General features: G+C 42.9%; 2 protein-coding genes across 9 annotated transcripts in view; one reads left to right on the top strand and one right to left on the bottom strand.

Annotated features, from left to right (window-relative positions):
• The window catches only part of GLT8D2 (glycosyltransferase 8 domain containing 2), a 47,843-nt gene extending 39,240 nt beyond the window's left edge, over positions 1 to 8,603 (bottom strand). Inside the window, exons 1-5 of one of the 7 annotated variants that reach the window (XM_057316289.1) lie at positions 8,290 to 8,571; positions 5,242 to 5,470; positions 4,149 to 4,314; positions 643 to 776; positions 156 to 519 (exon numbers count right to left, since the gene is read on the bottom strand). The gene's annotated coding sequence lies outside the window, so the exon portion shown is untranslated. Of the gene's footprint in view, positions 1 to 155; positions 520 to 642; positions 777 to 4,148; positions 4,315 to 5,241; positions 5,471 to 8,289 lie in introns of all 7 variants that reach the window. The other 6 variants (XM_044384480.3, XM_044384479.3, XM_057316290.1 and 3 more) reach the window with 6 other exon arrangements.
• A 62-nt stretch (positions 8,604 to 8,665) lies between these two features.
• Positions 8,666 to 16,509, top strand: part of HCFC2 (host cell factor C2) — a 31,610-nt gene continuing 23,766 nt past the window's right edge. For both annotated transcript variants that reach the window (XM_026499780.4, XM_026499779.4), the window contains exons 1-3: positions 8,666 to 8,864; positions 10,327 to 10,475; positions 11,774 to 11,934. In XM_026499780.4, the coding sequence (XP_026355565.1) occupies positions 8,702 to 8,864; positions 10,327 to 10,475; positions 11,774 to 11,934 (473 nt within the window). In that variant the 5' untranslated portion in view covers positions 8,666 to 8,701. The remainder of the gene's footprint in view (positions 8,865 to 10,326; positions 10,476 to 11,773; positions 11,935 to 16,509) is intronic.

Raw genomic sequence — 16,509 nt, 5'->3', positions numbered from 1 at the left:
AAGTTATTTGTAACTTTTTCTTAAAAAGTCCAAAAGAGTGATATGATGTTGCAAACACTGCCTGTAGCCTACGTAATACCCCTCTCTGCTTCTTCCCTTGAAATAGAAACACACTTTCATTTGGGGGCAGCAATGGCCCAGTTACAAATACTCACTTCCTCAGACATCCTGTTCTGTGACTTCCTAAAAAGCTGCTGTTTTCCTGGCAAAGAGCCTTTTGGTGCCTTTTGCCATTTCTTCCTGTCTGAAATCCAACTTGATGCCTGGGGGTGGACTATCCCTCTTGCAGCTCTGGGGATGAAAGGACCACACTGTGCTGCTGCATAGGGCCACGCCAGCTATGCACAGATTATGGTGTTGAATTGGTCAGGGTTCTGGAAGGAGATAGATGGCTCACTCCAAAAGGCTAATGGTGGAGACTCTGAGAAGAGGCACTCTTTGAAAAGGTCGGTATTAAGGAAACATGGTTACGAGTGGTGCAGTAAGGTGGTGTTAGCAACTTCAGGGAGGTATGACCACCTGTAAGGCAAGGGAGGCGTTACTAGGACTGGGAAAGTAGCTGAGTGGACAGGGCTACCCAACAGGAGCAGCCTGTGGTGACCCACACGAAAGGGACTAGGGGGCTAATGACCCCAAACTTACCATCTCCTGTTGGTGGTGCCTCCCATTGGCCAAACCCTACTGGAAGTCAGAGGGCAGGGGAGCTCAAATGATGTCTGATCTTTAAGTCAGCCTCTCAGGGCACTGAACAGCTTGAAGAAGAGTAGAGAGTAGATCTGTATAAGCAAATGGAAAATACCCTTGCACAATGTCGGTAGGGTCCCCTGGCGTCATCTGGTTCAGCAGCCCTGCGCATGTTAAGGAGGGCAGAGCAAGAACATAGGAGAAGCCAAAATCCCTGCTGGCACTGGGAGTCACCAGAGCAGCCCTGAACTAAGTGTTCCGAAACATCTAACCACGTGAGGAAAACGAACCTCTTTGGTCAAGTTTCAGTTACATGCCTGAATGCAGTCCTATGGGATTGATACGCATCTTATATTTGCAGTATCATTCGCTGACACAGTGTATATCTGAGTCATTATTATTCTGTGTTTCTTTTTTATTAGTTGAGAGTCAAATGTTCATCATTCCTTCTTACCCAATGGGCCTGCCTTGGCTAAGTGTACTGCTTTGTAGATAAGGTCTTAGATAAAATCTATTAAGGCTGATAAACGGACTGGAAGGAAGGAAGCCGCTTTGTAGAGAAGCAATGAATCACTACGTTGGGTCAGGCTGACAGCCTCTATTATCGCCTGTCCCCACCCCTCAACCCCAGGGTTGGGCTCCAAGGTCACCCATGTGGGGCAGAAAGTATAACTAGAGGAGTCTCAGTTCCCTCTCCTTTTCCTGATGGGGCTCAATGATGGGTCACCTTCTTGTCCCGAGCGGAGGCGCTCTGGGCTCTTCTCTGCTACCCCCTAAGCTGTAGCAATTGTGTCTGCACCTGACTCTCGACCTGGAGGCCCTCTTTCTCACTCAGATGAGTATTTTTCTTCCTTGACTCATGTACCGGTTCCCTGTTCTGGTAACTGGTGTAGGCTTTACCTGGCCTAGAGTCCTGGCCTGCTCTTGCCAGCTGCCCTCACCAAGCCTTGGCCACAGCTCTAGCCAAGACCCACGGCCAGAGCCCTGTGATCTGTGAACAGACCTCTCAGACACCATCTGCTTCTTTCATCTCAGAGCCCTGCCTGCCCCACCTCTCTGCTGTTGAGTCCTGCCCACCTGCTGGCACTCCCCCAAACTCCTTCCCAGACCTCTGCCAATAAGCCCTTGGCCTGAATCCTCAGTTGAGATTAAGGTATCCCTTGGACATGGCAATTTACACACTTGGCTGAAAACACAGGACTGTCTGCCACCTCCCAGCACCAGCCCCTCCCTCTCCGGCTCACTCCTCAGTGGCCTGTAGCTGAGAAAGAAGAGTAGAAACAGTAGTAATATAATGAAGACGACCAAGATGATACAAGTAAAACAGTCTACTACCTACTAAGTGCTTACTACCTGCCAGGCATCACACAGTGCAGAATAGCCCTTGCTTTGCGTGGTAACAGAACAAATCTCTATTTTCATGGTTTAGTTCAATGACATCAGGCTCTCAACAGCATAGTTCACAGTTCACATCCATTACCATAGTATATTAACTGTGAGTACTTGCCTAAGGACAAACTTTGCTGCGAACTTTTTAGTCCATGAAATTACTGTGCAAATAACGATCCAAATCGTGATCTGTGACCAATCATGTCACTTGTCTGTCAGTCAGCCAGTCATCGGTCAGTGGACATTTCTTATTCAGTTTATGTACAAAGCAATGTGGTCCTGTTGCCTCCTTAATTCCCAGTGATATTTACAAAACTCGTGATATTTATAAAAATGGGTAATAGAGAATTGGCCAACAAAGGTAATAGGGTAGCAAAGAAACAAAAAGTGGTAATGATCAGAGTGAAGTTCAAATCAAAGGTGAATGGAGGTAGAGAAGAAAGAGCAGGCCGTGGGATGACACTGCCACTACGCAACTCTAGACACGCAGCCCAAAGAATTTAGTAAAGGTGACTTTATGGACATAAACGCAGAAAGTGGTTGTGCAGAAAAGGATGAAGATGTTCCCGGGTAAGAGATGTGGATAAAAAATTCATCTTAAAGGAACCCTCAAAGATATTTCATGACATTGAAAGTGTAAAGAATAAAATATGGAAAGCTGATTCAAACCTGGAAAGGAGTATGACAACTTGCCAAGGCACAGAGAAGATGCTTACTCTGTACAGTAAGTTATATGACGCAAAGGCAAGCACTGCTCAAACTACTCTTGATAAGTTTTAATTTTTTTAAAGATTTTATCTATTTATTTGAGGTAGAGAGAGGGAGAGAGAGCAGGAGTGGGGGAGCAGAAGGAGAGGGAGGAGCAGACTCCCCGCTGAGCAAGGACCCCCACAATGTGGGGCTCAATCCCAGGACCCCAGTATCATGACCTGAGCTGAAGGCAGATGCTTAACTGACTGAACCATCCAGGTGCCCCATTCCTGATAAGTTTTAAACAAAAAACAAAATTCAAAAAGCCCAAAACATTTCATTCTCAATGTTTCTAATGATTCAAATTACAGTATAGCAAATAAATACTAGGTCTACTAATTTTCTCATTTCCCTAGGCATTTATTTTATTATTTTTAAAGATTTTATTTATTTATTTGACAGAGAGAGAGCCCAAGCAGGGGGCAGAGGCAGAGGGAGAGGGAGATGCAGGCTCCCTGCCTAGCAAGGGGCCTGATATGGGACTCGATCCCAGGACCCTGAGATCATGACCTGAGCCAAAGGCAGATGCTTCACCGACTAAGCCACCCAAGCGTCCCTTCTCTAGGCATTTAAAACCAATAGTAAGAGTTTTAAATATTTTCACAAAAATGTTTAAAGATCACAGCACAATTATAATTTTTCCCATTGAGATTTAAGATCACTTTGCAACTTATGTGGTCATTTTTAGAGAACTACATTACTGGGGCGCCTGGGTGGCTCAGTCAGTTGGGTGTCTGACTCTTGGTTTTGGTTCAGGTCCTGATCTCATGGGTCATGGGATCAAGCCCCATATCAGGCTCCAAGCTCCAAACTCAAAGGAGGAGTCTGCTTGAAGGTTCTCTCCCTCTGCCCCTTCCCACCCCTCTCAAATAAATAAATAAATCTTAAAAAAAAAAAACTACACTACCATGCAAAGCAAGGACTGCCTGTACTTTACATATATTATCTCATTTGGTTTTCAAAACAACATCTAAGAAATCGACACTATTATTATCCCCATCTTATAGACAAAGAATCTGAGGCTCAAAGAGGATAAATAATTTGTCCAAGACCACACAGCTAGTAAATGGCTACACCTACTGAATTCTAAATCCCATGACCTTACCTCTTGCTATGTTGCAAGTCCAAATACATGATGGGTGTTTGGTATGGGCGAGCAGGAGCAAAGGGGAAAAAGTAGCGAGAGACGAAGTTACCTTCTCTAATGGAACCTTGAACGGCTAGAGCCGCACCATCCACCAGAGCTTTCTGTTTTCTATATACACTCATAGACTAGAAATATTTATGTCATTGATAAGCTATATATAGAAACATAATATATTCACCCCTAGTGCACTGTAAATCCACGTGTACTTCTGAACACGTCTTTTCTTGATCCTTCAGGATCTTGCTCCCTCGAGTGCCAGTTCTCCCTGAGGTGGCCTGGTTGGTTAGCTCAAGCAACTCTCATTTCCAACTTTATTCTTCCTTGCCTGCTTCTCATTATTGAGGCTGAAAACAGACAAACAAAAACAACGTCTTTCCCAGGCTTACGTGGCCACCCTTCTGCAAGATGAACCCCAATGTCTGTTCTCTTCTTCTTTCTCTGTAGCAGAACCTTGAATATTAGCTGGGAACACGGCTATTCTAAATGAAAACTGCATGTCCCAGACTTTCTTCAACTAACTGTGGCCTTGTGACTAAATATTGGCTAATGGGATGTAAGCAGAAATAATGTGTATAATTCCGAAATGTGTTCTGGAGAACGGAACATTCCTTTCCCGTACTCTTTCCTGTTGGCTGGAATGTAGATGCAGTAGCTAGAGCTGGAGCAGCCATCTTGGACCATGAGCTGGAAGGAGGAATTCCAATCCACAAAGCCTACGAATTCCTAAGGACTTGGTGAAACACAGCTACCATGCCTCCCGGCTTTGGACTGCTACCTCCAAAATTCATTCATATGGGAGAAATAGAAACTTTTAAAGCCATTGTTGTTTTGGTATTTCCGTGAGTATAGTGAATATAACTTTAATATACCAAATGCCTTAGTTCTGGCCAATGAAACCCAAGGGCAAGTGTGCTGGATGACTTCTAGGCAAGATGCTTTTTCTCCTTGTAAAAGGAGGGTTCTACTTCCCATCCTGGCTGCCTTCCTGCTTTTTCTCTTTGCCGTGGTTATGTGAGGACACAATGCCCAGAGCTGCAATAACCTTCTTATGCTCACAAAGGAAAGGCCAAGAGAAATTCAGAGCCACTGACCAGAACCATGATAGCACTGAACTAACCCCAGATTTCTTGTGAAAGATAATGAACAGCCTCATCATTTAGCCACTGTGTTGGATATTCTGCCACTTATAACAGAAAGCATTTCCAAATGACATATTCTTTTGCTATGCATGCTTGTGCCCCCTCCCCATATTCACATGTTGAAACCCTCACCTCCAAGGTGATGACACTAGGAGGTGGGGCCTTTGGTATTTTGGTGTGTAGGTCATGAGAGTGACACCCTCATGAATGGGAGTAGTGCTCTTATAAAAGAGACTCCAGAGAGTCACCCCTTCCACCATATAAGGATACAGCGAGAAGTCAGAAGTCTGCAACCAGCAAGAGGGCCTTCACCAGAACCTGACCATGCTGCACTCTGATCTTAGACTTCCAGCCTTCAGAACTGTGAGAAATAAATTTCTGTTATTTATAAGCCACCCTGTCTGTAGTATTTTTTTTAAAGATTTTATTTTTTTTTAAGTAATCTCTATGCCTTACATGGGGATTGAACCCTGAGACCAAGAGTCACATATTCTACCAACTGAGCCAGCCCCAGTCCATAGTATTTTAACAGCAGCCCAAACTGACTAAGACATCTCTATTGCTCCTTCAGTCTCTCCTTTTCAACTGCATCCTTATTCTGGGCCCGCAGTTATGCCCATCTCGGCCATGCAAAATAACGTACCTTGCCCTGTATCCATTTCTCCCTCCTGCCACTGTGTTTGCTTTCCTTGCATGGGCAAGTCTCTGTAAAAAGTGGACTGACTATACTCATTATCTGCACTTCCTTACTTCATTCTTTATTCGTTATTCATTCTTTGATCTTCTCTGGCTTCCCTCCTCCCACTCGAGTATTTTAATCTAGGCCACTAATAACCTCCTAATTTGCAAATCCAACAGACACTTACTTGTCTTTGTCTTATCTGACCTCTCTATGGCTTTTGGCTTTGATAACCACTTCCGCCTCTGTGAAACTCCCTTCACCTGCGGCTTCTTACCCTCGCCGGTTCCCTTTCGACCTCTCTGGCTGCTCATTCTCCGTTTCCTTCATGAGTGCCTCCTTCTGTTTCTACCTCTTAAATGTTGGCTTCTTCGGGGTGCTCTTCTGCCTCACTCTTCCCTTTCTACACTTTCCTCCTAGGGGGTAACTTCCTAGAGTTTCAAAGATTAAAGGTAGCTTTCTTGAGAATCAGGGACCTATTCTAAACTCCTCATTAAGCAGAGCTGAGCCACAGCTGCTGTGGTAAAATATCATTTCCATTGGATTAAGTACTTTGTCACAGATTGAATTGTGTTCCCCAAAAAGATATGTTGAAATCCTAATGCCCAATACATGTGGATGTGACCTTATTTGAACATAGGGTCTTTGCAGGTGTAATCAAGTTAAGATGAGGTCATTAGGATGTAACTCTGAACTTATAAGCAGAGAAGAGACACAGATACACAGGGACAACATCATGTGATGATGAGGCAGAGTTTGGAGATGCAGCTACAAGCCAAGGAATGCCTAGGACCAGTGGCTACCACTAGAGAGCCAGAAAGAGGCAGGGAAATATCCTCCCCGACAGTTTTCAGAGGGATCATGGCCTTGCTGACACTTTGATTTTGGGTTTCTAGCTTCCAGAACTGTGAGACAACAAATTTCTGTTGTTTCAAGCCACACGGTTTGTGGTATTTTGTTTCAGCAGTTCTAGGAAATGAATACACACTTCCTCCATTGTCCTGCACCTCCTTATCTAAGCAATCAGTTATGACTTGTAATCACCTTTCTCATAATGTTTTGCCTTCATCTTTCCTCCAGTTCAGGGATTTTCAGCCCTTCACATATTGTAGACCAGTTCTGATTTTTTCTAAATTTGAGTATTAACACTGGGTTTACAACTTTCAGTTTTGCCCTTCGTCTTTTGCTATAAGGGCATTAAATACACACACACACACACACACACACACACACACACACACATGTAACTACCATCTATTTACAGAATCATTCATAAAAGTTAGGACATCTTAACCCTAAACTCTCAGAAGAAAGTACAGTTCTTATCAAATTAAATATTTTAAGTTCTATGAAAAGCTCATTGCTTTGTCCCAATACTTTCCCAGTACTGTTTTAGATACATAGTTTATAACAGAAATATTTATGTACGTGACAAAGAAAAATATTAATACATAAATATTCATAGACTCCTTTCTTGGTTTCCAGCCATCTTCCCCCTCCTTTCTCAAATTCTCTTTGACCATATTGAAAAATTGGGGTAATTTGTGAGAGGAAAAACTTGAGAAGCAGGAGCTGAAAGAACAGTGAGAATTCCTTTTAAAAAGGTAGAGAATCCCTTCTCCAAGGAAAATTTAGATGGATGAGGAGGTGGAGAGGCAGGCTCAGGATTGAGGGAGTTGGAGGAGAGGGTATGATACAGGCATAGGAGAGAAATTGCAAATGAAAACAGATGAAGAAAAAGGAATTTTAGGAAATTTGCTGTATGTTGTGTGTATTCCCCCTTCGGTACCTTCTTGAGAGTGTGAGGTAGGGATTTAAACTGCTTTCAATTTTTTTTTCTTCTGAAATTATATCTCTTCGAGTGTGATTCTTTATAGGACCAGATAATAAGGCAGCTCAGCCTTAATAGGGTTACATATGACCGTGAGCAAAGGCAGTTACGGTATAGTTGTTAGAGAAAGGGGCTATGGAATCAGAAGCCCTGCCTTTGAATCCTGGACCCAATCTGCTTCTGCTGTGTCCGTGGGAGAATTACTTTACTTCTTTGTGCCTCATTTCCACATCCACGAATGGGAGGTAACAGTACCCACTTTACTGGGTTGTTGGGAGAATCATGAGTTAATACACATAAGGCAATTAGCGTTTGGCAATGAAAGACCCTCAAATGTCAGCTAGTAATAAAACGGAAACCTACAGATAGTTTCCCACCTGCTGAAACAAAAAAACCTTTCGCGGCTAACTGTTGCTAAACTTCTTGGCATGACACCCAACAAAACCTCAAGTGCCTGATGTGCCTGAGCAGGCTTAGCTCCGACCTTCCCTCCGGCGTCCTCAGGTTCGGCCAGGGCGCCGCACTCGCGGCCGCTCGCTCGCGCGGCAGGCGCCTCCCTCCTCCCGCATTCGCGGGCATCCTGGACGCCGGGGCGCCGTGGGCGCGCGCGTCACCCGCCCGCCGAGGCTGACTCCCCCCCCCACCGCCCCGCGCTCCCGCCGCTTCGAACCTCTACGCGAGCTTTTCTCCCCGTTGCGCTGTAACTGTTCAAAGGGTCTGATTGGCCCGCACATCCTAGATGCTCAATTAAAGTGGCCGTAAAGGAAAACGCTGTACCTTCTCCCGCAAATACCAAACGGGGGGCCCTGGGTGGGGAGGGGAGACTTGGTAGGACTGTCCCTACACCCGAAGGCCCGTTGCCCAGGGTGCCAGGCCCGGACATTACGCCCGGGGGTGAGGGCGGGGCTCCCTTGCCCGGACCCCTCGGCTCTCCGCCGGCCTCCAGCCTCGCCCGGGTCGCCCGCGGTCACGTGACCCCCACCCCCAGCGCACAGCTGGAGGCGGGTCCCCACCCTCCCCCGGGAGCGGCGGCGCCGGAGCGGGCGCGGTGCATTGTGGGCAGAGGGGCGGGGGTTGGGAAGATGGCGGCTCCCAGCCTCCTCAACTGGAGGCGGGTTTCCTCCTTCACGGGGCCGGTCCCCCGCGCCCGGCACGGACACCGGGCCGTGGCCATCCGGGAGCTGATGATCATCTTTGGAGGAGGCAACGAGGGCATCGCGGACGAGCTGCACGTCTACAACACAGGTAGGCGCGGCGGCGGCTCTACGGCCCCGCCTGTGGGAGCCGCGGAGGGGGAGGGGAGGCTAGGCGGCGGCCGAGGCCCTGACAGCTGTCACCGCCGGGTCACTGCCTCTTCGGGCGGGCCGCGGGGAGTGCTGCTTGGCCAGGCGGCCGGGGTTCCGCAGTGTCCTGGGTGGCAGCTCCGTCTCCCCAGGGCCTGCGGGGCAGAACCGGGCCCCAAGCGGGGCTGGCCGGCCCTCCGGCAGGCGGTCCCAGACCCCCCCCGCCCCAGCCCTGCGGGCGGACGTAGGCGAGACAGAGACCGTTTCCACCCGCCAGGGCCTCTTCCCGAAGTCTTGCCCACCCCGGGGGTTCGAGATCCCACCCCTGTCAAAAACCAAAACCAACTCCAAACCGAAGCTGCTCCGGGCCATTCTCGTCTTTACCTGCGGTTTTTCCTTAGGAGGAAACGAATCGGGGCGAGGGGAGGGCTGAGGAGGGAAAACGAGAGGCCTGGTACTTTCACCCCAAATACAACCCCGTATCTGGCAGGTGGCAGTCAAGATTTTTACCCCATTGGTAACCCTCTTAACTGGCGGGGAAGTGGTTCGTTGGTCAGACCGGCGCCTGTCTCTCCGTATAGTTGGGTGTGTGTGCTGAAGCTTGGTTGTGCAGCGCTTGGAAAGAGGACTGTCAGCTTGAGCACCGCTACAAATCATAAGTGCCCCTGGCCGGGGAGGCCCTGCCTTTGAGTGCCTTTGGGATAGAAAGGAGGATGGAATTTCATTTTCCCCAACTTGTAAATGCGCCAGCTAGCAAGAGAAAGCTGTTTCCTTGGTGTAAGGTTAATCACTGAATTTCGGGTCTATGTCATATCAGTGGCTTTCACCAAATAACTTAATCATAGTGGTCATTTTAAGGTTAATAAAATAGTGGCCTAGGAGAAATTTCGTTTTTTCACCCTCTCCTCTTCCTGGCACTCTAATATATAGTTTAAAAGTTATTTGACAATTTGGTATAGTGTAAAAATCCTGGCTTTGTAATAAGTTAGACCTGGTTTGAATTTTGCTCTGCCAGTTCCCCAGGATCAGCGCTAAAGTTACCAAACTTAAATGTCAGATTTCACTTGTTAAATAGAGATGATGATACTCACCACATAGGGTTTTGGTAAGAATTAAATTATACAGATTAGGGTTTTTCAACAGCAGCACTACTGCCACTTTGAACCAGAGAATTATTTGTTGTAAGAGCACGTGCTGTATATTGTAAGGTGTTTGGCAGCATCTCTATTCTCTACCCACTAGTTGCCAGTAGCATCTCTCCCCTCCCTCCAGTTAAACAACTACACATTTTTAGTTTGCTCCTGGGGGCAAAGTCATCTCCCATCTCCAACAACCACTGATACAGATAATAAATGTAAAGTATATACTCATAGTTTGCGATAACTGTTTATTATCATTGGTTTTAATTTTATTTTGGCAACTAGTTACAAATCAGTGGTTCCTACCGGCTGTTAGAGGAGACATCCCTCCAGGTTGCGCTGCCCATGGATTTGTCTGTGATGGTACCAGAATATTAGTATTTGGGGGAATGGTTGAATATGGAAGATACAGCAATGAGTTATATGAGTTGCAAGTAAGTATATTTCAAATTTATCTCAATTTTCAGCTTTAATAATATTGCTCCTAATTCTTTGAAAGATTGCAAAATATTTCATTACACGTTTAACATAGTATGAGCTTCACATTTTATAGCTTCAAGAAAAAGGTTTCCAATTCACTAAAAAGCCAGAGTTTCTAATGTCAGTCTTTTTTCAATACCCAGTGTAACAGTTGTAACATTAAGATATCTGTTACTTAGCGTCAGTTATACATGTTACACGTTTAGGTTTTTGTATCTTAGTTCTTCAACTTTAGCAGCAACAGAAGCATCAGAAGGCTTGTGAAAACACAGATTGCTGGTCCCTGCCCCCAGAGTTTCTGAATCAGTATCATCTGGTGTGGGGCCTCACCCCTGGCATTCCTTCCAAGTTCCCATGTGCTGCTGCTGGTCCCCAGACCATACTTTGCAAACCTCTGCCTTCATTATAGAGATTGTTACCCTCACACTAATAAACACTATTTTTTCCCCTGGCAATACATACAAAAAAGGGGTACAGTTTCATATGTCCTTTATAAATTTGGTTCTGTTAAACCACACTCAGAGCCCTCTCTGACAGCCCTTAATTGACTTTTATTTCTGAACTGTGCATATGTTCACAGGGCTGTTATCATGAGGACATCTGCTGATTGTCAGGTGTAGGTGAATTATACCTACTGATAAATAAATGGTTTTAGGTAAATAGAGCATCCATAGCCAGAGCATAAGTTTTGGAGTTTGGTTTGTTAAATGATCTTTATGCTTATTTAAAGGTTGAAATATATACTATCTATGGATTACCTAATTTCAGAAAGTAAGAATATATAAATTTCATTTAATCTTAAAGCTATGTATATTTAATTTTTCATCTAGAAAATATTTTTGAACTACTGGTGTTTATTATTCTGGGCTTAGGTTGTTGTTGAGGAAGGCTGTGAATATGGAAAACTAGACTGACTTTCTTTCCTTTTTTGGATGGGGGACAGAGGGGCAGAGGGAGAGGAGAGAATCCTGTGCAGGCTGCACACTGGGCCTTCATGCCCCTGAGCCGAAATCGAGTTGGACTCTTAACCGATTGAGCCACCCAGGCGCCCCAGGAAAACTAAACTGAATTTCTGTTTCAGTGTTTATTTTAGTTGCAGAAGTTACCTGTTTACTTGTCATTTGTCCCTAGACTAGCTTATTGGAACCTTCTGATTGGATTTCAATTAAAATGTATTGGTATGATGTTATACTATTGATAATATAGGAACGCTTTCTTGATATTGTCTGATTGTATTTATGCTCTTTTATAGGCAAGTCGTTGGTTATGGAAAAAAGTGAAACCCCACCCCCCTTCTTCTGGTTTACCTCCGTGTCCTCGGCTTGGACATAGCTTCTCTTTATATGGTAACAAATGCTATTTGTTTGGTGGTCTGGCAAATGAAAGTGAAGATTCAAACAATAATGTTCCCAGGTATGCTGATTCTTTTTTGGACCAAATGTTTACTTTATGACTTAGATTAAGAACATTTAATTTCCACCATTTTCAGTTATTAAAAGGGATGAAACTTAGCCTTTTGCATTTAAACCTAACAGTGAACAAATTTGTGTGCAGTTGTGTTTTCCTTAGTCCCTGGAATATATATCTGTTTTCAAAACTATGCCTTTTCTAATCAGAAATCATCTTATTAAATGATACTAATGTAATTGCTTATAGCAACCTATTTTTATATATTGAGCCATAATGTATTTCACTTGTCATTAATGATAATGAAAAGTAACAAATGGTTATTTTCAAATTAGATGTCTCTGGGAATTTGGTGACAAAAATCTCACTGTAAAATAAAGGTTATCATATTCACTTTTCATACAGGAAGCTGTTACAGTGGTTCACACTAGCAAATACTTTTTGAACCAATCGTCTCCTTTTTCCAAACAGAACTAATCACTATCTTTTTTTTTTTTTTTTTTGCATATTGTTTTGATCACATTGTCATTATAGCACTCAGGATTTGGAGATTTAGAGTCCGAAAGACTGTTTTCTGATTCACTGCTTACCATGTGGTTGTCCTTTAGCGGAAGTGATCTAATCCTGTTTTCCTTGACTGTGAAATGGGAGTGATTCAATATCTACGTTTCGGTGTCATTCTGATGGCTAAATAAGATCGTTGGCATCATTTTCAAAATACTTGCAGGTTGCCATCAATATATTACCTACATAACATTGATGTTAGAGTCTTAGCTTTTTTGTCTTTTCCAAACTTTAAAAAAATGACACTTACTAAAACATGGTAAACTTGAAAACTGGAGAAAAGGAAAAAAATTTATCCCAACATACTATTCCAGATACTTTTACTTCTGACACGTCTTTTTCATTTTTACATTGAACAGATTTTTCTAGATAGACTTGTAAAAATGCAAGAACTTAGAAAGTATATGCAGTTCTTTCTTACAGCATCACTGTCCTCCAACACAGGCAAACACATAATTCAACTTGATGTGCATCTTTTAGAACCTTTTTCATGTAACATTTATTAGTTAGCTTTTTTTAGGTTATTGTGTATAAAGGGCAAGCTTCTCAAGTTTATGCTGCGTGAGGGAGCAAATAGATAGATGCAGTGCTTTTGAAAGCCTCTGGTTAAAGCTAGCGGATTCATTTCTGTTCACATTCCATTGGTCAGCAGTCCAGGACTGAGTGTTCTGCCTAGCAGGAGAGGGGAGGTGGGGAACATTGATCTGATCCTACACAGACATGTATTCTCTTTTATAGAAGTGGGATCTTTCTTCTTGCTCTGCAACTTTGGGTGTTTACCTGTTTGTTTTTGTTCTTTTTTTCCTTTAACAGTGTATCTTTGAGATCTTTTAGGGCAGTAGATAAAAATTGACCTTATTTTTTTTTAATGGCTGAAAAGTAGTCTGAATTATGCAAATTACTTAACCATTCCCCTTCTGGTAGACATTTAAATATTTCTACTTTTTTGCTATTTCGGTCTTTGCACATGTATAACTATTTTTGGTTTTGTTTTTTTTAGAGAGAGAAAGAGCTAGTGAGGGTTGGGGGGGGTGGGCAGAGGGAGAGAGAATCCATGCTATGCATGGAGCTGGCCACAGGGCTTGATCTCATGATCCTGAGATCATGGCCTCAGCCGAAATCAAGAGTCACATACTTAACAACTGAGCAACCCAGGCGCCCCAATTTTTGTAGGATTCGTACTTCTAAATGGATTCAGTGGGAGGGAGGTCAAGGGTATTTACATTCAAGTTTGTTCGGTATTCCTGAATCAACCTCCAAAGAGACAGAACCATTTTATACTCCTAATACCAGTGTGCGGGACTGCCTACACCCTTAATGATATTGAATTGTCTCACTCCTCTTAGTTTTTACCAAACTAATAGGTGAAATACATTTAATGGATTTATTTTAATTTCTTAAAAACTGGTAATGAGGGGCGCCTGGGTGGCTCAGATGGTTAAGCGTATGCCTTCGGCTCAGGTCATGATCCCAGGATCCTGGGATCAAGCCCCGCATCAGGCGCCCTGCTCGGTGGCGGGGAGCCTGCTTCTCCCTCTCCTACTGTTCCCCCTGCTTGTGCTCTCTCGCTCTCTGTCAAATAAATAAAATCTTTAAAAAAAAAAAACTGGTAATGATTGGGGCACCTGGGTGGCTCAGTCAGTTGTGTCCGACTCTTGATTTTGGCTCAGGTCATGATTTCGGGGTCATGAGATCCAACCCTATGTGGGGCTGCAGGCTCAGTGCAGAGTCAGCTTGTCCTCTTCTACCCTCTCTACTCCTTCCCATATGTGTGCATGCTCACTCTTGCCCTCTATCTTAAATAAATAAATAAATAAATCTTTTTTAAAAACTGGCAATGAGCTTGATTAACTATGCTTATTGGAAATTTGCGATTCCTTTTTCGAAATTGTTCCTATCCTTATTCATTTTTCCTTTTTAAATAGAGTATGAATTGTATACCATAGGGGTGCCTGGGTGGCTCAGCCATTAAGCGTCTGCCTTCAGCTCAGGTCGTGATCCCAGGATCCTGGGATCAAGCCCCGCATCGGGCTCCCTGCTCGGTGGGAAGCCTGCTTCTCCCTCTCACACTCCCCCTGCTTGTGTTCCCTCTCTCGCTGTCTCTCTCTGTGAAATAAATAAATAAAATCTGTAAAAAAATTATATACCATAAAATTCATCCTTTTTATACATATAATTCAATGATTTTAGTCAGTTTACTATGTCATGTATCCATTACCATAATTCATATTTTTTCCAAGTCTTCTGTTTGCCTTTTTTAAAAGGGTTTTCATTTTTGTTTTATCAGGTTTGACAATATTTTTCTTTTATTGCTTTCTGCTTAGGAAGATTCTTTTACCCCACAACTGTCTAGTACATTCACAGCTTTGTTCTTTATGTTTAAAATATTAATAGAATATATCTTTGTGACTAGTATGACGATTTTTACTTTTTCTTCCTGATGGATTTTCAATTCTCTACCACCATTTATTAAATAAGCTATTTTTTTCCTCACTGATTTGAAGTCCCATCTCTATCATAGCTTAATCCTCATATAAATGGGTCTTTTTCTGGGCTTTCAGGACAGGGAATATGAACTACACTCTGTGGGCCAAATTTGGCCTGCCAGCTACCTGTCTTTGTTAATAAAGTTTTATTGGAACACAGGCATGCCCATTGATTTACATGTTGTCTCTGGCTGCTTTCATATTAAAAGAGCAAAGTTGAGGGGCCCATGGGTGGCTCAGTTGGTGAAGTGGCTGCCTTTGGCTTAGGTCAGGATCCTGGGATCGAGGCCCACATTGGGCTCCCTGCTACATGGAAAGCCTGCTTCTCCCTCTCCACTGCTTGTGCTCTATCTCATGCTCTCTTTTTCTCTCAAATAAATAAATGAAATCTTAAAAAAAAAAAAAAAGAGCAAAGTTGAGTAGTTGTGACAGACCTTAGAGCTCCCATAGCCTAAAATATTTACTGTCTAGCTTTTTACAGAAAATGTTTGTCAACTCTTGTTCAAGACTGTATTCTGTTTCATTAATATATTTACCTTTCTATCAGTAATTGTGATGTTTGCTATAAGTTTCTAGTATTTGCCTTTGATCAGATTAAGGAAGTTTTTAAAAATTTCTAGTTTGCTAATTAGTTTTTTTTCTCTTTTTAACTAAAAATGGATGTTCATATTCATTTCAGACATAGAAATGAGCTTGTTGTTTCTTTTCTTTAATTCATTGTGTTAATTATATTATTATTTTCTGAAATATAAGCCATCTTTTTATTTGTAGTTAAACTCATTGCATTACAGTGTTCTTTTCATACTTTGCTGAATTCATTTTGCTAACATTTATTTATATTATCTATAGTCACTAGTGATTTTTCCTGTATTGACTTTATTTGGGGTAGTGGGGTCCTATTCAAATCTGATTTGAGTATCAGGACTCTGTTATTCCTGGGAACATAATCAGAGCTGTGTTCTGAGGTTATGGGAAGCTTTCCATCTTTTATTATGCTTAGATAACATAATTTATTAAAAATTTAGAAGAAATTTCCTGTAATTGTCTGAAATTGGTATAATTTAGGAGGATGATCTTTGCCTACCTTTTCAATATCTCTTATAGTTATTGATCTATTTAGATTTTCTTTCTCTTGAATCATTTTGTAATTTATGTTTTCCTTGAAAAATCACCCATTTCATTTAGATTTTTACATTTTTTGATAAAAATTGTAAGATAGTTCTCTGTATATCTTTAGAATCTATCTGTAGTCACATCTCTTTTCTCATTTATAAATGTGTGTGTTGTCTTTTCTCTAATCAGACTCGTGAGTGGCTTGGTGGTTTCAAAGAACCATTTTTTTTAATAATTTTTTATTATGTTACGTTAGTCACCATACAGTATACCCTTAGTTTCTAATGTAGCGTTCCATGATTCATTATTTGCACCATCCAGTATGTGCCCTCCTTAATACCCATCACCGGCCTAGCCCAATCCCCCACTCCCCTCCCCTCTGAAGCTCTCAGTTTGTTTCCCAGAGTCCACAGTCTCT

The sequence above is a fragment of the Ursus arctos genome, unplaced genomic scaffold, assembly GCF_023065955.2.
Source record: "Ursus arctos isolate Adak ecotype North America unplaced genomic scaffold, UrsArc2.0 scaffold_21, whole genome shotgun sequence".
NCBI lineage: Eukaryota > Metazoa > Chordata > Mammalia > Carnivora > Ursidae > Ursus > Ursus arctos.
This window is presented reverse-complemented; position numbering and strand designations above follow the sequence as displayed.